Genomic DNA, 27,380 nt, shown 5'->3' with positions numbered 1-27,380 from the left:
AAGTTGAAGAATTCAGAAAAAGTAAATTATCAAGACAAGAGGCAAAATGTACTGTTTCAACACAAGCACAAGGAAGGCAAATAATTCAAGAAATAAACAGCAATGTAGAAAGGGAAGAGCTTATTAAACTCAATTTACAGTACGGGTTGACAGCTTAAAATCACCAGGTTTAAAAAGCATATCAACAAAGGGGACTGTGGGTTGGACAAAAACAGTATGGAAATGACCAGCAGTGCTTTAGTTTATGCAGGCTTGAAATCTTTTCAGAAAAAAATCTGTTACTGCATCTCCCAATGCAAAACACCATTATTCTGTGCAATGTGGAAACATTCTGCTTAACTTTTTGTTGAGATTCTACTCACTGCTTCACCCATGTACCACAGTACAGACACACAAAGTTGAAGTAGATTTCACATACAAAATATCCACTAAAGGTATGAGAGGGTATGCAAATGCTAATACTGCACATCTATGGGTGTTGTAACATCAATAAACCTGAAGCACCTCTCAGTCTTGGTGCGTGTGTGTGTGTGTGTGTGGGGGGGGGGGGGGGGGCTGTTAACAGTTCTGTATACTTCCAATTATAAAATGGGAACTTAGTATGAATTTTACATTGGTTTATATAAGCTGCACTGTAATGGCTTGATTCTCAGCTGGGGTGCCTTCTATGTGGGGTCTGCATGTCCTCCCTGGGTTCATGTGGGTTTCCTCCGGGTGCTCCGGTTTCCTTCCATATTACGAAGACATGCATCTGGAGCATGTCTACCCAGGCCTCCGCTGAAAATTGGCTCATTCCAAGTCGGACATCCCCAGTAAACAAATGTTAAATAAATGCAAAATAGCTTTCTCCACCAATTTGTTAGCTTTAGTGTTATAACTTCCTGGAAATACATTTTTAGGACAGTCATTTTAGGGACCCTTTCCTCAAACAGGTGCTCCCATTTGTGTAAATCCTTTTCTGAATATCATTTTGCAGTTTTCATAAACTGCATTATGGCTAAAGGGTGCCCAATTATCACAATTTAGGTGGCGGTTCACAGATACACGGAAAATGTAAGCTCAAAATTTAAAGTAATGGCAGAGGCATTTGTTGAAAATAGTTATAAAACATTTTTAAATGGTTTATCAGCTCTTTGTGGAGCCAATGTACTTTTCTGTAATAAGTTTTATTTGACTCTTCCCATTTCTCAAAGATATTTATCACCCCCCCCAAAAAAAATGTGGAAGTTGTTTAAAAGTAGCAGAACTTGTACAAATACAACAAAGTCTTCAAATGGAATGAGATACAGTCCATGCCTAACCAATAATGAGATACACATGTCAGGAAATTCAGAAAAACTGCATCTCATCACTCAGAGAAGGAACTCTTGCCCTGATCTAATGGTCCGTCCACTGCCAATGATGTATAATAGCTAGGAAGATGGACAAACTGAAGGTAACACCTGCAGACACTTATTTTAAAATGTAATAGTTCTAAAGATTCAAAATTATCTCCTTCAATGTGATCCCCATTGGACATCGTCCCTAATGCAACTCGAGCCTTGACTAAAGGCCATAGAACCAGTACGAAGGGTTTCATATCTCAGTGTCAATGATGGTAGCTCTCAAGAGGCATGAGAGAGAGCAGGCACATAGTGGGAGAATGACAGTACCTCATGATTATGTGGTGCTTACATCAGCCACCCAGGGCTATAGTTAGATTCATAAATGAAACCTCTCTAGCCCGCAACAGAACATCACTGTTGATTTACTCCACATCATAAGCAGTAGCCTTCTTCAGAGAAGGAGGCCCAACATATGTGAATAAAGATTAACCATAAGATTTAACAGTACCACACAGAATTTACCAGCTATACAGACCACCAAATCAACGGCATTTTATACAACTCAAAATTACCCCAACACATCTGAGACTGCACCCAGAAGGGCAACAGTCAGAAGGAAAACACCCTCCAACTCAGACTGGAGCTACTTGAAGTGTTATACTGTTTGAAACACTGGTCTCTTAGTACATAATTTGAAAGAGCAGCTCCACCAACAGGTCTAAACTTTTATTTTTTATTTTATTTTATTTTACATTTGTTGACCGGGAAAGTCCGACTGGATACATGTCCATTTTCAGCGGAGGCCCGGGGAGAAAAGCTCCACAGTGACAATAATATAATGCATAGATATAGTAGATCGAGGTAAAAAATAGACAATGCCTAGAACTATGGTACAAAAACAAAACAAAACAAATTCATTTACTATACTAGAATATTGCTATAGAGGAGATTTCGTACAGTAAAGTACATTGATCTTAAACATTCTATAGGATACATAACTATTAATACTGCTTCTGGTATACTGATACTCCATCCAGAAAAAGAATATTTAACAGAGAAGAAAATATATAAAGCTTTATTAGACAATCAGGTGCTTTCCACAATAGTGACATAATATTTTGACAACTCAGCTGTCAAATTTATAACATATTTCCAGATAGCAAAAAAATTTTGTCATTCCTCAAAAGAGGAAAAGTGGAAGAGGCCAGCTGAATAAATGTTCAATTCGCTAACTGAATTCAACTGCTGGAAACATTCAAGTTAAAGTAGGATGCAAAAGTCACTAGAGAGGAGCAAACAAACCTACACTACTGCACCCTTGCTGTTTTAAATAACCAACTCAGAAACATTCTTTTGATGGTTTAAAACATGCTGCTGTTCATTAATACCTTTTCCACCTAGAAAAAAGTTTAGTTTAATCAGCTGTCAACTGGTGAATGACCATTTGGTTAACCTGGCTAGCTCCTGTGCAAGTTTTTGAAATGCATGCAGTGACACCAAGTGATTTCAGAACAAATTTAACTGGCTGTCCACTTCTACAGCTAAGTGTTTGGGAGCCTGTGTTTACTGCCATGTGAAGTCACTGCCAGAAGATGATGGTTCATACAAATTGCTTACAAAAATGCTGTACTCCGAACTACACTGACCAGCCTAATGCTACACCTTACGCTTCAGTGACTACAATTTTATCATTTAAGACTGGCATGTAATGCGCATTTATAAAAAAAATATGCAATTACTTTCTATAAAGCTAACTTGCTGGTCAAAAATTCAAATGGCATTCCTAAAACCATTTACAATTCACTGGATATCCCCCACCCCCAAAAAATCAAAAATGCTTTAAGATAACTCACCATTTAATGCACCAGAATTAATCCTCTAAGAAAACACAAATTTTCAATTCTTAAAAAAATGCATGTAATCTGCAAGGCACTTTAACTATGGCAGCATTTTTTTTTAAACAGGCTCCTTGGTTAATGTTGACAATACCTCAGCAAGTCATTAAAGCTGCATAAAAAAACATTTACGTCATATGACATATAAGCATAGTGAAATCAGGAAACAGAACTTAATACCTTCCTCCAAAGATTCCTTCAGCCTGTTCTTCAATGTGTTCAAAATCCAAAGCACCTGAGGAAAATTAAAAACAGAACGAATCAGCCCCAGCAAAACTGATGGGATCTGATGTTCAAAACGTTAGGTAGTAATATGGAATAAAAGCTGCTAAAATTACCTTCCCAAGATGACCAAGTACTTACCGATGTCATTTTACACTGCTTCAACAATTCCCAAGTAGACTATTAAAATAATGAAAATATCTATACAATTTTCTTTTTCTGCATTACAAATTAAATTTTGCAAATACAAGAAAACTGACAGGCATAATCACCTTATTTGCATGGAGTATTTTCTCTTCTTGCTATACCTAGAGTCACTCTCATCCCTTCACCTGGGGATGCACACACCTCCCCAATGCTAAACACATGCACCAAATGCCAGTGAGACCATACTTGGATCAAAGGACATTTTAGATTTTTGATTAGGATAATCTCACTAGGTATGACATTTAAATTGGGAAACTTCCAAGGTGGCATTCATACTAAGGCTAACCTGGCTAGGACACAAAAATTGCCTCTTTTTCATCAAGTGTCAAGAGATCTTTTACACCCTCGTGAGTTACCAATATCTCATGCAAGTAGGACCTCAATTTAAAGCCATAAATGACAATAGCAGTTAAGGAAAGCAGACTCTGCCTCACTTTCACCCCAACACTCACACATGTGCTGCACTGCACTACCAGCAGTGAACAGGAAGTACCTGCTGTGTGGCTAGAGACCCCAACCTTTTAATCTTCTTGGCATCAAAGGTGAGTACTACTACACAATCTTATACAATGATTAGGTAAAAGCAACTATATCTCAAGTGTAATGGCTTCTGACAGCAGATGTTTACTTGGGGGGGGGTGGCTGGCTTGCAGTGTCAAAAACAATGCAGCTAGCACACCACTTGATCTGCTTAGTAAAATGGCAGTACTTCAGAATCTGAGAAGAGCAACAGCTACTCGGTTTAAGTTATGCATGCCTCTCAAAGAATTTGAGTATGCCAAATATCCAAGAGTATGAAGGTTTGTCAATTGAGGTCTGCCACTGTAAAGAAAACCAAAAAAGATAGCGACTGACCAGTTCTGACACCACTGTCACTATTCTAGACGCTACTGGATATTCCAAGCAGGAAGAAATTTTAAATACAGACTTGACTGTGGGACGCAGCCTGTTGTGGCTCAGGGGAAGAAGCATGTTTGACTTGTACTGAGTGTTTTGCACTACCAGGAACCACAGTCTGAAGTCACCCCCCTTCTTAACCACAAAGCAGCACCAAGGTGGAATCTTGCTTACTACTCATTTATGATTAGGTGGGAAAAATCACACTTAGCCCACTGGGGGACATCACTGAACTGCACATGTATGAGTGAATGCCAACCTGTTTATAACCCCACCAAAGACTGTTCCACTGCAACATAAGAGTATCTGGTTTCAGACAAATTTCCCTACCTCACGGCAGCAACCACTGGCTGATGAGGACAACCTTCTCTCGGGCAGACTCCCCTTGTATTAGGCTATGATGTTACTAGGTAGGCTCCCCAATCTACTTGTGAAGTGTCTATCAGAACCTGTGAAATGTTCTGCCTTCAGGAGAGAAACACCAAGACTAGGTGAAACTGTTCATTCTGTTGCATAGTGCAAGTCTGGCATAAGAAAATACAGCATATAACAGTAACTCTGCATCTGCTATGGACAAATAATATACCCAACTGAGGGATGTATCACTCTACCACAGTGTTACACCTCAACTTTCCTGTTCCCCTGTATTTATCCAATCTGATTTAACTTAGAGGGGGAAAATAAATCAAATACACTCAAAGGCAAGAAAAATAAATGAAACACTGAAGGAGTATAACAATTCAAACAAAAGGTTGGAAAAATAGAAACAGCTTTAACTAACCATTCAGATGAACTAATAAGAAAAAAAAAGGTGAAGAAAAATATGGTTAAATATGAACTCTCTCAACAACTGTTTAAAAATTAGTAGAGTTAGAAAACAGTATGTGCAGAGTACCCGAGATTCTCTGCTGTACCAGAGAAACTGGAAGGAACAGACTATTAATTTTACGAAAACACAAATAAGCAACTGGACTGGTGCTTATAGCAGAATTTGTTAACTGAAAGGGCAGACTCAGTGCGTATGCTCCAAACATGGCCAAGAGAAAGCAGCAAGACCTACATTAGTAAACATGCAATCATGCCATTAGAAAGTTAATCCAGACAAAACTGTGGCAGACAAGCTAAGTATTAAAAATTGGACAGAGCAGAGTGTTTGTAGGAAATGGTTATTCTCTGCACACCAGGAAGAGGAGAAGCAAATTTATCCCAGGAATTGGGGAATATCAAGAGGCAAGTGTTAAATTCAAGTTGCTGTATCCAGCTGTCTTCAAAGTCTTTTCTGGAGAACCAAAGCCTTTTGATGCAGAACAGGTTAAGAAGGAAATGAAGAGTATCCAACAGAGAGTCAAGCAAGTAGAAGGGGGTCTTTGCTTCATTCATTTGATGACAAGGTTCATAGAGACCTTGCCAGTAAAACCTTTTCCAATGTTCCAAAGGAAAATGCTTCAGAGACAAAGCACAGGAGTTAACCAGACTCGGCAGTAGCTTGGACTTGAACTGGAGTCTGGTGTTGGAGGTGGAGATGTATAGGAAGAAAACCTACAACTCTTAAATTAGTAAATAAACAAACAGAAGACTGCAAAGCATCTTATCACATTTGTGAAGCATGTCTTTGCAAGAAAAGGTGGATAAAAACACTTCACTTTTGCTGACTTTCTTAAACTTGTAGGTGAACTGTAAAGCATATACCAGACTTTATAATTGTTTGGCGCCTCTATTTTGAGGATTGGGGAAGAAAGTAGGAAGGTGAATAGCTTGATTTAGTGACACCCTGGAAATCACCTTTGGCATGAAAGGATTTGTTCTTAGAGAGACTCTGTCCTGATGGAAAATGAGGAAAGGAGGTACTGCCATGAGTGCCTGTATCTCCGACACTCTTCTTGCTGATGTGACTGCCAATAGAAAAACTGTTTTCAATGATAGAAATTGCATCTCCGAGGTTGCTGCTGGCTCAAAGGGAGGCAGAGAATTTTTCCAGTACAAAATTGAGGTCCCATGCAGGTACTGGTTGTTTTCTGGGAGGCTTGATATTCTTTATCCCTCTCAGGAACAGTCTTAGCAAAGGATGTGAGAACACCGGTGGATCACAATTGTATCTTGCTGAGATTGCTGAAGCATGAATCTTTATGGAAGAATATGAGAGTCCAGAATGAAACATTTCTGCCAAGTATTCCAATATCTGAGGTATACTCAGTACTGTTGTATCCTGACCCCTGTTGGCAGCCCAGATGCTGAATCTCTTCCACTTGGCTGAATAGGCTTTTCTGGTGGATGGTCTGCATGCTTCCAATAAGATGTCCTGAACTGTCTTGGAAAGATTGGAAGTGGAAGGAGTTAAAGTAACCTCCAGGCTGTCAGATGTAATGTTTTCAGGTTTTGGTGAACAGTCCTGTAGTTGTGTTGTGTTAGGAGCAGGGGCCATAGGGGCAGAGGCCACGGTTTGGTCCGAGTTATGCTCAACAGCAATGGGTACCAGTGTTGCTTTGGCCAGTCTGGAGCTATCAAAATGCCTGTTGGTTGTTCTGCTTTGATCTTCAGGATCACCTTGGTCAACAGTGGCAGAGGAGGAAATGCATAAATTTTAGGGAATTCCAGCTGAAGGAGAGGGCATCCTGTCCAGGCTGGTGCATTGTGGGTCCTGGGACAGACCATTTCCAGGTGAGGATTCATGTGAGACGCAAATAGATCTATGTCCGGTCTTCCCCATGTCTTTGTTATTTGTGAGAAAATGTGGGGATGCAGCATCCATTCGTGTGGATCCAAGAAATTTCTGCTCAGCTTGTCCGCCAGTACATTGTCCTTGCCTGGCACAAACTGGGATTGCAGGTGTATCTTCAGACTCCGTGCTTTTTCCCAGAGATTCATAGTTAGTCTGCAGAGGGGGTATGAATGAGTCCCTCCCTGCTTGTTTATATACCACATGACCGTGGTGTTGTCTGTCCTTATTAGTAAATGTCCTTGCTACAGTGATTTTTCGAAACTCTCGATTGCATGCATCACTGCCAGCATCTCTTTTTGGTTTATGTGCAGATGTCTTTCCTTTGGTGTCCATTGACCTTGAATGCATCTGCCCTCCATGTGCACCCCCCATCCATGATCTTAGGCATCTGTTGTAATTATTTGACCTGCTTGAGGTCTGTTGAAAGACATGCCTTTGTTTAATTGACTTGCTTGAGCCCACCACAAAAATTCCTTTTGCAGGCATGGAATAAGTGGGATTACGTCCTCTAGGCTTTGGCTGTGTTGGGACCATAAGCTTTTCAAATACCATTGCAGCTTTCTCATATGAAGTCTTGCCAAAGGTATCAGAAGAATGCATGATGCCATGAACCCCAGGGCCTGCAGGAGTTTCCTTGCAGTCAGCTGGGAGAACTGTGCTAGGCCTTTGAAGTACTCTGGTAACTGCTGTTTTTCCTCTGTGAGGTAGGCCATTTGTGTTTGTGTGTCCAGTTTGGCTCCTAGGAAAATAATCTGTTGGGATGGCAGTAGCCTTGATTTCTGAACGCTGACTGTGTATCCCAAGGCCTGTAGTAATTGCATGACATAGTCCAAGTTTTTTATTAAGGTTTGTCTGTTGTCTGCTTGTATGAGGCAGTTGTCCAGGTAGGGGTATATTTGAATTCCCTGGAGTCTGCAGTGTGCCACTACTGATGCCAGGCATTTCGTGAACACTCTGGGCGCAGTAGATAAGCCAAACGGCAATGCTGAGAATTGATAGTGCTCTGTCCCTGCAAGAAATCTGAGGTATCTTCTGCAGCTTTGTCTGATTGGGACATGCAGGTATGCCTCGAGGTCCAGAGTGACCAGCCAAGACCCCTTGCCCAGCATGGGAAGGAGTTGCTGTAACGTCAGCATTTTGAACTTTGGCACAATGAGAAAGGTATTTAGAGTAGACAAGTCCAGTATAGGCCTCCCTTTGTTTTCCTTTCATGGAACAAGGAACAGTCTTGAATAGAATCCCTGGCCTTGTTCCTGGGGAGGTACCTTTTCTATTGCTTTTATACTTAATAGCTTTGAAACTTGAATGAGTGCCTCTGCCCTTTGATGGTGTGGCAGGTTTGGCATGCCTTGTCTTGTAGGTAAAGTATGGAAGTGGAATCTGTAACCCTTGTCTATTAAATCCAGAATCCAACTGTCCTTGGTTAAGATATGCCAGTTCTTTGAGAATAAGGATAATTTTCCGCCCAAGGGTGCTTCTCTCTGAGCCCTTGTAGGCGGTATGAATGTCAAGTCATTGTGATTGTCCTTGTGGTGCAGCTGGACTTGCTGCAGCACTTCTTTGATTTGTAGGTTGCCATTGGTGTCCCCTGTAGGAGCCTCGGTATTGGCCTCGGCCACGCCTGTTCTTTCCCCTTTGAAACTTGTCCGAGTCTGGGAAGGACCAATTCTTTGAAGGCCAGTTTCTACTGAATCTAGGTGGCTGAACCTGGAGGAAATCCTTGACTGACTGTACTGACTTAGCTTTTTCCTCAATGGACTTCAACACATCTTGTGCATTAGCGCCAAAAAGCTTCTGTTTTTCCAGAGGTGCATCAAGTAACTTTACTTTGACATGGTCTGGCAGTGGCTGATCTTTTAACCAAGCATGTCTACATATCACAGCCCCAGTCATAGCTGCCCTACATGAAGCTTCCAATGCATCATAACCACACTGAAGAAAATGATTGTTAACCTGCTGAGTGTTATGTATGTGATCCTGCAATGCCTTTCTGTCACTAGGCTCAGGAGAGGTTAACTTTTTCTGTAAATCATCAAGTAAAAAATCCTGGTACTGAAACATATGAAAAAGGCAGTTAAGAGACCTCATGGCTAGGGTGGTATAGGTATAAACTTTTTTACCCCATCTCTCCATAGACCTGGCTTCCCTATCCGCTGGCAAAGGATTCTTGGCAGTGGAGGTAGCCACTCCCTTGGGACCCTGTGAAATAGTTTCTAAATCCATGGTGTGGGCCTTAAAGAGATGTTTGTGAGTGTCAGGGACTCTGTAATATCTGTCTGGCTTGACAGGAGCAGGGGGGAGAGTCAGGGTTAGCACTAGAATCGGAGAAAACATCATGCAAAACATCCATTACCGGAGGAATAGCTAAAGGTCTGTGCTGGGGAAGCTTTAGGAAGGTACGGAGCCTTTTCCTGGAATCAGAGAATTCCTGACCCTGCCATTGGAAATGTTCCCTCATTGAGTGCAGGACTTCACCAAAAGAGAAATCCTCTGGAGAAGAGGCAGAGGGAATTGATTCCTCAGCATCAGAGTCCTCATAGGCCTGGAAGGATGCTTCTTGAATATCTGAATGCTCAGAATCCCCAGAGGCCTCATCTGAAGAGAGGTTTTCAGTCTGCTCAGTTCTAGGCCTTTTCTGTGCAGGAGGCGGAGAACCTCTGTCTGGGTGAGGCTGAGACTCCCTGATAAGGGAAATAAGGTCTGCAGCAAGAGACAATCTGTTTATCAGAAGAGGGGGCCTGGACAGCAGGTTTAGGATGGGCCTTGGTCTGGCTGGCGGCCTTAGCACGTGCAAAGGCCTTGATGGACATAGATACAGGAGGCCTAGCAGCCCCACGTGCAGGAGTGACCTCGTCCACCGGAATGGTGTCGGGTAAATCAAGAACTTCTGTATCCGGAGGAACATCAACAACCGGTACCAGAGAGGTCTCCGGGACCAAAGGACTAGTTAACGCTGTGTCGCCGCCTGAGCGGCTGAATTACCGCCCGCAGGGACCGGGCACTAGCGAGGGTCTAGGAGTAGTATCGGTAGAGGACGTGGGCGAGGATGCGGTCCCGGGTCCTTCCGCTTTGAAGATTGAGCTGTCGGTAGATCCGACAGCATGGTATATGCGCGATTCGCCAAAAAGTCTTCAGCAAATTCTGCCCGGCGCCTGAGAGTGCGCTTATTAAAGCAAGCACAGGCAGCACAGGCCGAGACGTCGTGGTCTGGGCCCAGGCAAGGAAGACAGTAAGAATGGAAGTCCTTATGAGGTATTTGTTTACCACAAGACAAACAATTATTAACTTTCTCAATTTGTTTGGACATCGGCTGAGGCAAGAAAAAATGTTCCCCAACGGGGTACTTAGCTTTTAGATGACTTCGGTACTGAAAACACAGGAGCTGACAGACCGGCACTAACGAACTGCTTCTGCTTCGGGCACCGTGCAGCAAGAAAGACAGGAGAAGATGGCGTCGGCCGATGCCTTTATACTCCAGCCGTTGTGACATCGGAGAGGAGGCGACACCAGCCGACGCCGCACCCAGACTTTGGAATTCGGCCGACCGAGGGCTGCCTGAGGCAGGACAACCCATATGTTATGACTGCAGTTGCATTCTTGAAGGACATCTGTTCATTCTGTTGCATAGTGCAAGTCTGGCATAAGAAAATACAGCATATAACAGTAACTCTGCATCTGCTATGGACAAATAATATACCCAACTGAGGGATGTATCACTCTACCACAGTGTTACACCTCAACTTTCCTGTTCCCCTGTATTTATCCAATCTGATTTAACTTAGAGGGGGAAAATAAATCAAATACACTCAAAGGCAAGAAAAATTAATGAAACACTGAAGGAGTATAACAATTCAAACAAAAGTTTGGAAAAATAGAAACAGCTTTAACTAACCATTCAGATGAACTAATAAGAAAAAAAATCAGAGGGTGAAGAAAAATATGGTTAAATATGAACTCTCTCAACAACTGTTTAAAAATTAGTAGAGTTAGAAAACAGTATCTGCAAAGAACCCGAGATTCTCTGCTGTACCAGAGAAACTGGAAGGAACAGACTATTCATTTTACGAAAACACAAATAAGCAACTGGACTGGTGCTTATAGCAGAATTTGTTAACTGAAAGGGCAGACTCAGTGCGTATGCTCCAAACATGGCCAAGAGAAAGCAGCAAGACCTACATTAGTAAACATGCAATCATGCCATTAGAAAGTTAATCCAGACAAAACTGTGGCAGACAAGCCAAGTATTAAAAATTGGACAGAGCAGAGTGTTTGTAGGAAATGGTTATTCTCTGCACACCAGGAAGAGGAGAAGCAAATTTATCCCAGGAATTGGGGAATATCAAGAGGCAAGTGTTAAATTCAAGTTGCTGTATCCAGCTGTCTTCAAAGTCTTTTCTGGAGAACCAAAGCCTTTTGATGCAGAACAGGTTAAGAAGGAAATGAAGAGTATCCAACAGAGAGTCAAGCAAGTAGAAGGGGGTCTTTGCTTCATTCATTTGATGACAAGGTTCATAGAGACCTTGCCAGTAAAACCTTTTCCAATGTTCCAAAGGAAAATGCTTCAGAGACAAAGCACAGGAGTTGACCAGACTCGGCAGTAGCTTGGACTTGAACTGGAGTCTGGTGTTGGAGGTGGAGATGTATAGGAAGAAAACCTACAACTCTGAAATTAGTAAATAAACAGAAGACTATAAAAGCATCTTATTACATTTGTGAAGCATGTCTTTGCAAGAAAAGGTGGATAAAAACACTTCACTTTTGCTGACTTTCTTAAACTTGTAGGTGAACTGTAAAGCATATACCAGACTTTATAATTGTTTGGCGCCTCACAGCTAGAGGTTCTCCGGTTCGATTCTCTGCTGGGGTGCCTTTTGTGCGGAGTCTGCATGTCCTCCCTGTGGTTGCGTGGGTTTCCTCCGGGTCCTCCGGTTTCCTCCCACATCCCAAAGACATGCAGTAGGTGAATTGGACACACTAAATTGGCCCTAGGTGTGAGTGTGTGCATGTGTGTGCCTTGTGGATGGTTGGGCGCCAGGCTGGCAACTCAACACCGTAAAACTCCACTGCCAATCATGAGTGGACAGATGATCCGCTGTGGCGACCCCTAACCGGGAAAAAGCCGAAAGAAGGACACAAAGGGGGAAAACTTAAGTAAAACAAATTTTGTTTTTACTATTTGCATAAAACATTTCAGGATATAAACTGCAAACACAGTAACAATTGTGTGTAGTCAAGTGCATTTTAAATTGGGGGGGGGGTCTACAGTGACTGTTGCAAGTGTTAAAGATACTTAAGTAAGCAAGTAATTTTTTTAGCTGGAAGGAATTAGGTTTTACAGTATAAAAACAAAGGCTGGACAAAAGCAAGTTTAATGCTCATATGCTGTGATCTTCAGCTGCTGTGGTGGAATGTAAAAGTGCACTTATCATAAAAAGTAGAATTAGGATATTTCCTCTATATTACAAGGGTGATTGTCTAATTACTACCTTTTGCTTAAGCTGTAAACAGGTGTTTTTATAAACATGGAAGCTTTAAAAATACAAAATGATGAACGCCATGAAAAAGCTAAGCTTCTCATAACTGCAAAGATATTAGCCTGTTTTCCATTGTCAAATGTTTAGTGGAGTGGAATGAAATTTACAAAGACTCACTGTTGTGTACATTTTCATGGAGACCAGCTTTCTGCTGGTGCAAGCAGTTAATTTTGAGAACTGGGTATTGAGGGAATTGTAAAATTGAAAGGTACAATGGCAGGTAAAAAATTAAGTCTGAAATCATGGGAACTGAATAAGAGGTAATGATGTAACAAACGCTGGAAATGCACATTCAAAAAACTCATGTATAACAGGTGGGAACAATAACTTTTTATCATAATGGCTATGTTGTCCATATCCTGAAATATGAATGGCCTTACAGTTACAGATGACAAGCAACAATTTAACTATATTAAAAATGTGCAGTGCAAATAGTAATGCTGCCAGAGATAAATCTGGAAAGAAAGGAGCATGTGAAATTAACAGACTATTTCAGAATGGATATTCAGCAGACTATCAGGATCAGAGGAAAAGGAGAATTATACTAACTGCTAAAAGGGCTCCAACAGTGATAGATGATGGAAAAATAAATTGTAGATATGAGGTAGCAAGGGAGACTACAATGGCATGCATTTATATTCCACTGAAAGCTGCTATCATGGAGTTTAAGAACATTTTCAGAGAAATAATCAGCCTTCAACAGAATATATTTATAGGTGGAGACTGGAATTAGATTTGCAATAGTGAGAATGTTATCAGGGAACCTAGAAGGGACAAAATAACAAAAGAGGGTAAACTTTCTAAAAAAAACTTGTGAACATATTCAGTGAGGAAGATGTGAATTTCGTAGTAGAACTGACAAATTTTACATATTTCCCAAGGTGCAATAACTGTGCTAGACTACATACAAATATTTGAAAGGAAAATATGCTTTGAATTCAAGGCTTCAACACACATACGATAACTATTTCTGTTCAATCATCAATAAAACCCAAGTTAAAAATGCAGGGCATTGAAATAAAAATAAGATACTGGTGGCTTGCCCACCTACCTGTTAAAAAGAAAGGAATTTAAGTAATGGGTAGTGGAAAAAGTAGTTTAAAAAAGGGTCAAAATAAGAAAGATATGGTTAAGTAATAGAAATTACTTAAAGGGGCTGGCAAACAAAGTATTGCGGAATAAGGAGAATCTCAGGGAACAAGAGGAGGAGCAAATGCAGAGTACTAGAGAGAATATAAGGGGGTATATCTGCATAATAATCTGGAGTTTAGAAAGTCTGTAGTTAATCAACTTTTTTTTTAAACTCCACAGCACAAAAACATTTAGCATAAAGACTTGGCCATTTTAATGTGATGTTGCCCATCGCCAAACTTGGAAAACCTATAACAAGAAAAATAACCAGAGATCCTGTAGAGGTTTTAGAGGCATTCCAGCAATTTTATGAAAACTTGTATAAAACAGAGTAACGTGGAAATCAAGAGTACAAATGGAAACATTTATGGAAGACAATTATGCTAAGGTTAGAAGCAGAAGAGAATCAACCGTTTAGACAGGAGGTGAGAAGATAACACATGTGTAATCAAACTTCAGGAAAGTACCCAGGAACAGAACGCATTCTTGGGTTCATAGGTAGGTAACTAGGCAATCTGCCATGAGGGCATTTATAAGCCTAGCCATAGTGTCAGCTTTCGCCACCCCATTGATTAAATAGCTGAGCCTTTGTCAAGAGCAGCCAAGGAAGTGATCCCAGGGGTGTATTTTCTGTTGCCCATCCACTCAAGGTTTGTCGAGTGATAGTGAGGGGCTCTGCCTAATGTAGTTAGTAATTTTGTTCCGAAGCATGGGGTGTCTGATAGGAATCTAACCCTCCAGCATGTTCTACTTATTGCTGTGGCGAGGTTTAGCTCACTAGAGCGAGTGGCTCGCAGTGACTTGGATTTCTTTAGGTGGAGCATGTCCATCAAGTCTGAGTTGGACATGGCTTTGTAAGTCAGGCAGAGATCACCTCTGAGTAAGCGATATGCCACTGAGTACAGCTGGAGTTTTTCCAGTCGGGCTGCATAGGACATGTTTGAGACCAGTAATCCTCTTGGTGAGGTACTTTTGTGGTCTTTCCAGCTGTTGGAAGTGTCTTGTGAGGTACATCCCAAACGGGGCATTGTACTCTATGATGGGTCTGATGTGTGACTAGTAGAGGGGCACTATAACCTCTATTTCTAGATGCAAACCCTTTAGTAATTAGATGGGCCACATAGAAGGATTTCCTAACTACTTTGGCAATATGATTGTCAAAGGAGAGATTACTATCTACCTGGGTCTCCAGATCTCTTATTACCTCTTCTGTATTACGGGGGCTGCCACCTATGTGGTAATTCATGGGTGTTTTGTTTTTCCTCAAACGGGATGACTATGCATTTTTTGGCATTTAGCTTGAGACCATGACTTTGACACCAGGTGTCTGTCTCAGTAAGGCCCTTTTGGAGAATGTCCGTCAGCTGGAGAGTCAATTATGGCTCCCAGTTTGCAGTCATCGGCGAACTTTGTTAGCCATAGTCCTCCTGTGTTTGCCTGTACTTCTGAGAAGTATATGCCGAACAGTAGGCGGTCCCAGGACCAAGCCTTGTGGGACATCACATGTGACTGGTTTAGAGTCGGACCTGAAGCCCACTATTCTTACTGTGTGAGTTCTGTCTGTAAGCCACTTGGCAATCCATCTTGTGACGTAGGGGTTTCTGCTCAGGCTGGTGAGTTTTTCTATAATTCTCGAGTGGGGAATGGTGTCAAAAGCCTTGGCGAGGTCAAGGTAGGCTGTGTGAACTACCTTCCCCTCATCTATGGCCTTGGTGACCATCTCGAAGAAGTCAACCAGGCTTAGTAGGCATGATCTGCCCTTAAAGCCAAAATGGGTTGCGTCAAGTGTTTGGAGGTTCCCAATGCCTTTGTTAATGAGTTGCATGATGATGCGCTCCATAGCCTTGCAGACCAGGCTAGTCAGGCTTATGGGGTGATAGTTACCAGGGTCAGTTGTGGACCCTCCTTTGTGGAGTGGAATAACCGTTGCTGTGCGCCAATCTATGGGCACGTAGACTGTGGAGAGGCTGACGTTGAACAGTGTGTTTAGGTGGGGGGTTAGTTTGGTCTGTAGTTCATTCAAGATGCAGCCAGGGACACCATCTGGCCCCATTGACGCTGTGCTTTTGGCTTTTGAAAGGGCTTTCACCTGTGCGTCTGATTTCTGGGACACTACACTTTTCCGGTATTGTTGTGGGCCCTTTTGGGGGTGAGAAGGGGTGAATTTTGCACTGAATCTATCTGCCAAGATGTTGGCAATATCAGTGGGTTCAGTATATTTTGTGCTATTTTGCACTAGCTCAGAGCATATCTGCGAGTTTCCACTTAGATTCTTGACATAGCTAAAGAAGGCTTTGTGGTTATCTTTCGAATTCTTGGCTATTTTTCTTTCAAAGTTAGCCTTGGAAGATTTTATGAGGGACCATAGTTTCTTACTGATACTGATCAGGGATGTCTTTCCTTCCTGGGATTTGCTTTTTTCTGAACTAGTTTCCTCCTATTGTATAGCCTGTTTATTGCAGGGGTCCACCAAACTGCTTTCCTTCTCTTAGAGCGAGTCTTGGTTCTGCTAGGGATGGCACGATCCATGCATCCTTGTAGGTGCTCATAGAGTGCATTTGTAAAGGTTTCTGCATCTTGGGCAGCATTATCCCTTAGCGTGGGGGCTGTGAAACTTACGACCTTTGTCTTAAGTAAAGAGAAGTTTGCTTTAGAAAAGTTTTTACTGTGGTTTCCTTAGTTTGGGGTGGTGGTGGGGTGTGGACATCCAGAGTGATTAGTTTATGGTCTGATCTAACCAGTGATGGGTTGACCTCTGGTGTGGAACACCTGTCGCCCATGTGGGTGATGACCAGGTCCAATATGTTTTCACCTCTGGTAGGAGAGTTTACCAGCTGATCCAGGGCATTTGAGTTGATAAATTCCAGGAAGCACTGGACCTGGGAGTTTGTACTGGAGTAGTTTTCCCATTAATGGTAGGGTAACAAATCGCCCAATATCAGGGTGTTTAGTAGGACCTTCATGTTTTCCAGTGTCTCCAGAAAGGCAGAGCGGCGGTCCTGGGTCAAGGAGGGTGATCTGTAGCAGGCCACAATTTGCATTGCAGATCTGCCTGATGTTAGTTGCACATGGATGATCTCGGAGTTATCATACTGCGCCACTAACCTGGAAGTGTAGGTATCCTTGATGAATATGGATAAACCCCCTCCTTTTGTGTTTCGGTCCATGTGTGGAATGAGTTGTAGCCCGGTAGTGCTGGGGTGCTCTGTGGAGCCTTGAACCAGGTTTCAGTAACTGCACAGATGTCAACGTTCTCCATACTTCGAGCGCATGCATTTTGAGATTTAAAGTCCAGGCGTGGAGTAGGATAACCCTCATTTTTTTTATTTGTGCCGTTTACAGAGGTGGGTTTGACTTTTGAGCCTTGCCAAAAAAGGCACTCTGGGGGCAGCAAGAGCCTTGGCCAGTATTCGAAAGTCTAGAGGTGACAGGTGCAAGCAGTCTCTTGCGAAGCAATGAGGCCTGTCAAGCATGTCATCCCAGGCTGACAGACACTGGATCCTCTTTGAATGACACCAGAAGCTTAGCCAATAATTGAAATTGATCAACAGGATGCTACTCAGCATCATTCCCGCCTGGGCTACATGATCAGAGAGCTCTTCCAGGTCTCTTTTCATGTAGTCTAGGGAGGTATGTCTCAGGTCATTCACATCAACATGAACAATGACAGAGTCATATTTGTACTTGTTCTGGAGTGACCCGAGTGCTTGTGTTATGTGGCAGATTCTGGCTCACGACAGGCAGCCGACAGTAACCTTCTCCTTGTCCAGCCTAGTGCATGGGACATCAGTGTGCCTAACTATAGAGTCGCCTATTACTAGTGTGTTAGGTATGTTATTTCACCTTAAGGGCTGTGATTGTGCAGCACACTGATTTTGTGTTTTATGTGTTGTCTGGTTTGTGACGGGAGGTGCAGGTTTTTTGGGTGTCTGCTTTGGAGGTCTGTGATGCTTTTGCAGGTTTTTATTTAGAGCCTCAGAGTATGATTTAGTGTATTTATGTGTATTTTTTGCCAGTGCTGGTTTAGTATGTCTATGTGAGGCTGAATGTGTGTTGCAAGTGTTAACCTTCGCCTCATGACTGCTTGTTCCAGTCTTGGGTGGACCGAGCTTAGCCTCCAGTTTAGCTATATAATTGCATCTCTCGCATATGTTAATGTTTTGTGGTAGGAGGAGAGGGTTGCCTGTGTACATGAGGCAGTTGTAACATTGCCTCATCAGGATAGGTTCATCAGCTGGCTGGAAAAGTAGACCTGAAAATTGCCCTTTGGTCATGTCTGGATAGTAGGGTGAGCTGCTTAGTCGCTTGGTTGGTGAGGGGTGAATAATGAGCCCTGCCCTGCTGGGCAATCAAGTGCTGGGGTATATTAGTGCTTGCTATTAGGTCTGAGCAAGTGCTGGACTGTAGGATGCTTTTTAAGTGCTTAGGTTGAGAGTTAGACTACTTTCAAGGGAAAAACTGAACAGGAGGACTTGGCGGAGCCAGGATAAATTTAGCCCTAGCTAACCAGTGCTGCCCGGACGTGCAAAACCGTGCAAACGTGGTTTTTACAGCAGGGAAATGAGAGAGATAGAAATTAGCAAAAAATGGCCCACAAACTACTAACTTCTGGGCTGGAACCACTCCTCCAGGCACAGATGGCTGCTCAAAGCTCCCTCTCTCACAGGTGAACAGAGAAACCTCCCTGTATCAAAGTATTCTTGTGGAAGTTTGAAAATTAGGAGTGAAGAAAGTGATACAGATATGAAAGATTTTAACAGTATTTTAAAAGGAGGGGAAGTGCCAATATATTGGGAAAAAAAACTTTGATTGCTGTGTTACCTAAAGATGGCCAAGACCCTTCAGACACAGCTTCAAACAGACCCATTTCAATTTTAAACCACAGTTTTGAAGTACATAGGTCTATACTAGCTAAAAGAATGATAAAGGTGTCATCAAAAGTTGATAGATATGGATCAGTGTGCTTTTGTGGAGGGGGACAAACATTTGACATTTACAATAATGATCCAGAGGGAAACAGGATGTAAGAAAATACCTCTGTTATTGGAGGATCTTGATGCAGAAAAAGCGTTTGACAGAATAAGTTGGGATTTTATGAGTAGGGCTTTGGAAGCATTTGAATTCTCTGATACAATAAGGTTAATTAGAAAGTATATATGAAGGATCAGAGGCAAGAATTAAAGTGTGGGGGGTTGATCTCAGATAAGCCATGTTTGAACAGAGGAACAAGGCAGGGTTGTCCTCTTTCCCCTTTACTTGCTTTATATCTAGACCCACTGGAATTAAAATAAGGGACTTAAAAATACAAACAACTGGTATGGTAACAAAGAAAAGCTGATTTTATGTACAGATATTCTGTACCTGATAAATCCAGAAAGGAAATCAGTGTTGTGGAACATTTTGAATTCACGTTATATTAATGAAGACAAACAAATGTTATAACCCTAAATTATGTACCCACACAGAAACTGGTTCAATACTTATTTATGGGGACATTTAGGAGCATCAATAAAAAAAGGCTTCTGTTATGGCAGCTACGGATGTGTGTGAAGAGACTAAAAAAGGATACAAAAATTGAGAAAGTAGCAGCTCTTTCTTATGAATATGGACATTAAGATACATACAGTGAAAACAGTTTTAGCCCCCTTTAGTCTTGTGTATGGGTCAGGCATACCTTTATCAACCTTAGGTGAAGTTATGCACAATAAAGAATTGAAGGAACTTATTTGGGAGTGAGAGAGGGCAAGAATTTAAGTGGGTTAAGCTGATACTTCTAAAAGAACAAAGGTGATTTAGGTTTACCTGATTTGAAGGGATATTCTAGACCTACATAGTTATGGCTCATACATATCACAAGCAAGTAGTTATAATTCCAAGTGGAAAGAGATGAAGAAGCAAGAGAAGAACTACTCTAAGAACTAAGCCAATATGAGAAATGAGAATTTGCCAATAGGGATGAATGCAAGTACAGTTACTGAAAACAGCCAAAGGAGGGCTGGAATTTACTGGATAACCCTGGCAAAGGAACCAATATACTGGCAGCAAACAATCAGGAAAGGTACTAGAGTGGGATGAGGCCAAGTACTGCCTTCCCTTATCAGGGCTTGGAGCTAAGAGTACAGGCAAAGAGAAAAAGATAGGGGAATTTTAAGTGAAATACCTGCTCTGGTAGAGCTTTTAGCTGAATGTAAAACAAGTGGCTGTTAAAAAGGGGACAATTAGTAGGGCATATAAAATACTGCATGGTAACTATAAAAATCAGAGGAGGTTAGAAAAGATTGGGAAGAGACTGGAAAAACAGTTTACAAGAAAACAATGAGAAGACATATGTCTGGCTTCCGAGTATGCACCCAAGTCCAGAAGGTTAAGGATCTTTGCTTAGAGATGTTCGCATATTTTTAAATCCCAAGCAGACCAAATAATTTTTTCACAGGTAAATAAGCCAATGTTGGAGAAGAAAGAGAACTTTGAACATATGTTTTTGGCAGTGTAATGAGTGTGCATATTTTAAAAATTCTCTACAGAATACTCTTATCAGAAATATTGGGTTAGCAAATGGCTATAAGGAAATGATTCTTTTGAGCTGGGATACAGGATGTGAATTGCCTAGACACAGAAGGCAGTAAGTTTAGTTCTGCTGGCTGCCAAAAAAACAAAAATACTAGAAAATGGAAATCTGTCTACACTGTATTTGAGGAATTGATTAAAGAATAAAGTGGAAGAGGGCTTTTTTAGAAAAGAGTTATGAAGTCAGACTCCAGGCAGTGCATAAAATTTGCAAATGAGCTTTCCTCATTTGGTACACCCAGAGGGCAGGATCAAGCAAAAATAGGCAAGTACACCACACTTTGTTTAAAGACAGCTAGCTCCCATAGCAAGAGATTTTCTCCTCCCTACAGTATATGGATTTAGTTTATTATATGCAGAATGGATTGCAATTGCTTGCCGATGAGTTTGCATTCTGAAAATATGCAAATGGATGTCATCCACCTAGTACAAAATAGCACAGTTTATCCAACTGTTTAATGTAGGGGTTAGAAATAAATTGTCTAGTATATGCAACAACCTTCACAGTAAATTAAGGACAAAATTTCTTAAACACGTGCATGATATAATGCACTCTCACTGTTGTGTCCCTCATTAGCTTTCACAAAAACATCAAAACTGGGTCGCACACGATTTGCAGAACCGGTTTACATCTACAAAGATTATCGCTGCACCCTTTACATTTTTGTTAAAAAAAAAGATGCCAAATTTGTTATAAGAGACTAACTGAAGGCAGTGCATTATAGCACCCCCTTGAAACGTAACCTCCTAACGGCAATTCAGATCGTACTTCACAGAGATAAGAGTCCGGCCAGGCATACAGAATATACATCAGTGTTCATTTCTGTTAACGTGCAATAATTTACATTAGAAATTACATTTCATAAGACACTAGCAAAGTTACCACACCTTAAGTTAAAGATGTTAAATGGCTTTTGCTCTACAAGTCAGTTATTTTAAGCCTGTCATTTCAAGAGTTTCCAGCACTGACAAAAGTACCCTGCCAACAAACTGTACTTAAGGTGGGAAGGCTGGCTACATTAAAGAGGGAGGGTCAACATTCTAGAAGTTATGTACAGTTCTAAAAATCCTGGTTACAGTCCTGATTTGAACACTTCAGTTTAAATACTACTACAGTCTTAATGTTTGCCTAATGACATGAAACAGCAAAGTAAACAGCTTACAAAAAGGCTATGAAGAGAAGAAAGTTTTAGACTTTAGAGTTAAGCCCTTATTACATTAAAATATATCAAAACAAGTAGAATAAAGCAGATAAAGACTAGACTAATTATAGTTACAGATTCAATATGTCTGTAGGTTTGCCCTAAAACTTGTTAGTATGATGTAGTAGAAATACATACACATACACTGTGTTAAGATATATTTATGTATGTGTATTTACACACACGCACTCAAACCAATGCACAGACTCTATAGTGCACGGATAACAGAATTTAAAACAAAAAATGCAATCCAATACCAGCACTGGTTTATAAACATGGTCACTTATGGAAAACAGTTCATGGTTTCAATGCTCAGTGTTGCATCATTAGTGTAACTTTGAATGTTTTCTTCTTTTGGCTTTGCCCGGTTAGGGGTCGCCACAGCAGAACTCCAGTCCGCTAATGATTGGCAGTTGATTTTTATGGTGCTGAGGTGCCAGCCCGAAGCCCAACCTTCAACGAAGGCACTCCCATTCACGCATGTCTTTCGAATGCCACTCGACCGCGGGGAAGACATGCAGACTCCACATAGAAGGCGCTCCGGTCAAGAATCAAACAGGAGAACCTCTTGCTGTGAGGCAACACTACCGCTGCACCACAGCGGCTTTGTATAATAAATTATATGTAATATAGATTTTTGGTAGTGTGGATGCCTAAAGTGGTTTGACTTGAACATCCTCAAATGTTTCTGTGGATGCCTAAAGTGGTTTGACTTGAACATCCTCAAATGTTTCTGAGGAAGGGTATGTCAAACTGGTACATAAAGTTTTCAACCTTAATCTACCTGTAGCCCCTTTGAATTAAGGGATTTCAGAGATTTGTGCTATTGGTGGGGACCTCCCAGAGGCTCCAAAAGAGCCAGGAGGGGGGGCAAGCAGCACAGAATTTTGCCAAGGAGGCTCCAAAGTAAAATACGGAGTCACGACAAATGACTGACCAGAACCTCCAATAAAGTGGGCTATTGAAGACTTGCCCGTAAAACAGCCTCATTACGAATCTAAGAAGCTATGCCCCCCCACTAATGTTGTTTCACTTCAGATGTAGGAGTTAAGAAGGCTATCATCCAGGCAACCATGAACTATAATGCTATGTTAACTTGCATCTCCTACTGCCTTTACAGGTGTGTCATTTAAGTGCAATGCCAGCCCAATGGCACATGCACACTCCTATGCAAGCACTTTAACCAGTTTAATGGGCTGTCATAACCATGTGCACATCCTGCTCCTTTGTGCAGCTGTACTTGTCACCAAGATTCTGTACAGTAGACAAGGCTACTTATTTTCATCTCTACCCCAGTACCAGAAAACTAGCATCAAATATTGGTCCTTACCTTTTGTCAGCTTCCCCAGTGTACATGTAACTAAATTATTCCTGATCAGCTGGGTCGACTTTACTCCACATCATCTACCTGCTGGTTTTCCAGTAGTGTTGGTCCATTTTATGGAATGCAGCCACCTTCACTGTCAAGACTGCTGAATAAAATACAAACAGGAAGCTGGACATATGGCTAACATGTAGTAATCTGACTGAAAGAAGCAATACTGGAAAGTTAGGTACCTTACTTGCATATGTGAAAGCACCTAAACTCAAAGCCAGTGTATGGCAAACTAAGCAGTAAAATGTGATCTGTGGTACATCTCCTGCCACTTCCTCTCTTGGACTAGGATACCAGTCTGTTGACTAGTATCAACCAAAAGTCCATGGTCAGTGATGGTGGGTGAGAACTGTGAGCTCAGCTCCATACTTGGTAAACAAAGATCAAACTTTTTTTAAACATTTTTATTAAATCACAATTAAAATGACAGGTACATGTACATGTACATTAGCAGAAAAAGTGATTTCTAATTTTCATGCCAGTAGGTTTACTTTTATCATTCATTCCATTACACAAATTGTCAATTCTTTACATCCCTCAAATGAAACTCCTCTTTCTGAGCATTATTAGCACTCAAGAAAAATCTTGATGAGTGATAGGAAATACACCCCGGGGATCAATTCTGTCTCTCTGCTGGACAGTGGCACAGGAAAATAACTTTCTTGGATTGTGTAAGCTATGGTACCCTGCTGGCTAGGCTTACTTAGGCCCTTGTGCCTATAGCCTAGTACCTACCTATGAACCTATTGCTCTGCATGTATTGTTCCCAATGTGACTATCCCTACTCTGGGTGAGGGAATCACGGAACCTCAATCCTCACCACTTATACCAGAGAAGAAATACCACTAGGAACAAAAATGGATACATGGTATTTTCAGATGCAGCATTCTGCACCACACAATTTCCTTACGAGCACACAAGGAGCACACTCCAGAGCTGGGGCAGGACTCGCTCTCTCCAACCCCAAACAAGACTCCACACTGATTACTTTGGAGTTTTGTCCCTATTCCAAGTAGCTGACATGCACATACTTGGATATTTAAATTTTTTGCACACACAGCCACCCCTGGGAAAGGCGGGCACAGATTTACCAGCAATGCCTTGTCTGCCCAGACCATAATTATGCTCCCATCAGTAAGCTGCTCAATTATACAGAGTAAAATTAATACCAATACAAATGGTAGTGTTTGACCAATGCAGCAAGGTTTTCAAGACCGGCCACAGTATCACTAAAGCAATCAAAAGTACTCAAGATTTTAAAATTCTCTAAAAGACCAGCCAAAATGAAAGGTATAGAAATATTTAATAATAAAACAGAAAACAAGAATATTGAATATTTAGTTACAATTACAGGAGCTATAAAAAAATAACAGTTGGATTGATTTACACAAATGCAGAAATGCAATACTTGCCTAGCCTCACTATATTTTCTTGACAGAGTAAAGAATTACCTTTTCTCTAGTTACTTACTAGAGCAAGGCAAAATGAGGTGTGTGGTTGAGAGAGATCTGATAGAGATCTTCCCTGTCAGGCTCTGAACAGTGCTGCTGCAAGAGTTCTGTAATCTCTCTCTAATCTAAAAAAATCATTTCAGTGCTATAGAATGACATCACATCTGGTCACCTGACTCTGGTACAACACACATGCAGAGCTTTGATAAGATCTGTTTCAGCATCTCAAAGCTATAAAATAATTTCAAAGACATCCACCCTTCCAGGGTAGCAATTGGTTCACTCCTAAGCACAATACAGTAAGATTACTAGTCCTGGCTTTCTCAGACATGTTTGTCTCTGGCTCCAATCATGCCTGTAAGAGAAAATCTTTATGGCCTAAACCAACCCATTTAATTTTCAACCTATTTTTCAAAATTAGCTGGACTGAGATTAACCTCTTCCCTTCTCAAATCCTCTTAAAACAAATACATGGCTAACTTCACGGCACCCATGCAAATGGAGAATAGTTGCATGACTGCCGAATCATACAACAATGCACTGTACAAACACTTGCACACATGCGTGGATCTCGTCATACCCACTAGAACCAAGATGCTCTCCTCCAAAAAAAGGAAGCTAATCTGGTGGTCCCCTGCCATAAACAAACTCTACAACAGGAGGAAACTGATGCGGAATAAGGTGAAGTCCCAAGACTGCAAAAACTCCCTTACCAGCCTCAACAAAAAGTTGAGATCCCTCATTAAATACTCTAAAGCTTTAGTAGACAGAATTGCAGCAGGTAGTAAAGACAACCACAAGGCCTTCCATAGTTATGTAAATAATCTCCAAGACAATACCCAGATTTGCTCTGAGTTACTGCACAATGGTACCTACTATAAAAGAGCCAACAGATATTGCAAATATACTGGCTGACAGATTCAGTGCCAGTTTTACCCCTTCCCCCACAAAGGACCAATCACAACAGCAGCAGATTGCCAGGCACCCAGTATTACTGCTGCACAGGTTAAAACAGCACTATCAAAGGCCAAGAATACAACTTCTATGGGACCTAACAATATCCCTGGTTGTGTTCTACAATCTACATGAACTACAGAGTGAACTGGCACCTCACCTCTATGCCCTGTTCACTCACAGCCTCACCTCAGGCTTTGGTCCCTACCGAATGATGCACTGCTACAGTCATCTCTCTCCACAAAGGAGGAGCAACTACAGACCCTGGGAACTATTGCCCCATTAGCGTGATGAGTCTGATATGCAACGATATGGAATGCATCATCATGGACCTAATAAACAAGGATATATGGAATCTCCAAACTCTGGATGCCACACAGTTTGGTTTCGTGAAGTGAACTTGGTCGATGATTTTGAGTCAGTCACCAGAGCTGTGGATGAAGGCAAGGTGGTTCATACAGCCTACTTTGATCTGGCCAAGGCCTTTGATACCATTCCCACTCAGGAATCATAGAAAAACTCACTAAGCTAGGCATCAAGCCCTATATCACTAGGTGGGTTGCAAACTGGCTCACAGATAGAACCCACAGTGGAAAAGTAGCTTACTCCAAGTCAGACTGCCGACCAGTCACGAGTGGAGTCTCACAGGGTTCTGTCCGGAGTCCTCTCCTGTTTGGTATCTACTTCTCTGAAGTCCAGGCCAACACAAAAAGACTCTGGCTGACAAAGTTCACAGACGATTGCAAGTTGTGAGGTATTAACTCCCCAAGTGATGTTGACATCCTACAGAAAGGCCTCACCGAGACCAACGACTGGTGTCAGAACCATGGCCTTAAGCTCAATGCCAAAACATGTGTCGTCATCCCCTTTGGAAAAAACCCGGTTCCCACGAATTACCACATTGATGGTAGTCCACTGAACCCAGAGATCTGGGAACACAGGTTGACAGCAACCTCTCTTTTGACCACCACATTGCCACTGTGGTCAGAAAGTCATATGTGGCACATCTCATTACATTGCATCCAGGAAGAAAGAGGTCACTGTCTCCCTCTACTCTTCCCTCATTAGGTCAGAGTACAATGCCCCATTTGGCATGCACCTCATTAGACACCTGCCACAACTGGAGAGGCTGCATAAGTACCTCACAAAGAGGATCCTAGGCGTTAAACACTTGTCCGATATGGACAGACTCAAAAAAATTTAACTATTCTCTGCCTCATATTGTATACTTAGAGGCGATCTCTGATTGACCTACAAAGCCATGTCTGACCCAGCTCTGTTAGAAATGCTACATCTAAAGAAATCACAATCCCTCCACACCACACACTCCAGAGACCTCAACCTCATTACCACAATCAGAACACGCTGGAGGGACAGGTTCATAACCCAGAGAATGCCCATGCTATGGAATAGACTTACCATACATGTCAAGCAGAGCACCTCACTGGCCCTCTAAGAAAAATTTTGATGAGTGGATGGGAAATAGAGAATTTACCCCAGGGATCACTCCAGTGGCTCTATTCGACAGAGGCACTGGGAACTAAGGTCGGGTGGCACGATGCCAAGGTAAATCCTATGGGCTAGGCTTGTAAAGGCTCCAGGGCCACTGGTACACACCTATGAACCTATGAACATTTAATCAGTTATAATACTATGACATACATGTATAGCTCTTCTGCCCAGCAGGGCCCACTGATGACATTTTTAAACACAAGCAGCTTTACAAATACATTAACACAAGCATCTGTATAAATCAGTGTGACAGTCAAATGACAATTTACAAAACTCCAGCTAGCTATACTGCCGGATTCACTAAGGAATCTCGAAATACTGAAATCTCGAATTTCAGTATCTCAAAACCATGAAGCCGAAAATCCATAAAGCCGAAACCCCAGAAGCAC

The 27,380-nt window shown here is 41.7% G+C and overlaps 1 protein-coding gene across 1 annotated transcript in view; it reads right to left on the bottom strand.

Annotated features, from left to right (window-relative positions):
- ITPR1 (inositol 1,4,5-trisphosphate receptor type 1) overlaps window positions 1-27,380 on the bottom strand; it is a 2,510,606-nt gene that overhangs the window by 1,607,518 nt on the left and 875,708 nt on the right. The window contains exon 22 of the mRNA XM_044076407.1: window positions 3,401-3,455. Coding sequence (XP_043932342.1) covers window positions 3,401-3,455 — 55 coding nt within the window. The remainder of the gene's footprint in view (window positions 1-3,400; window positions 3,456-27,380) is intronic.

Source organism: Protopterus annectens, chromosome 7.part0 (genome assembly GCF_019279795.1).
Source record: "Protopterus annectens isolate FY-2018-M chromosome 7.part0, PAN1.0, whole genome shotgun sequence".
Lineage (NCBI taxonomy): Eukaryota > Metazoa > Chordata > Ceratodontiformes > Protopteridae > Protopterus > Protopterus annectens.
The sequence above is the reverse complement of the archived record's forward strand: the minus strand, read 5'-3'. Positions and strand labels throughout refer to the sequence as shown.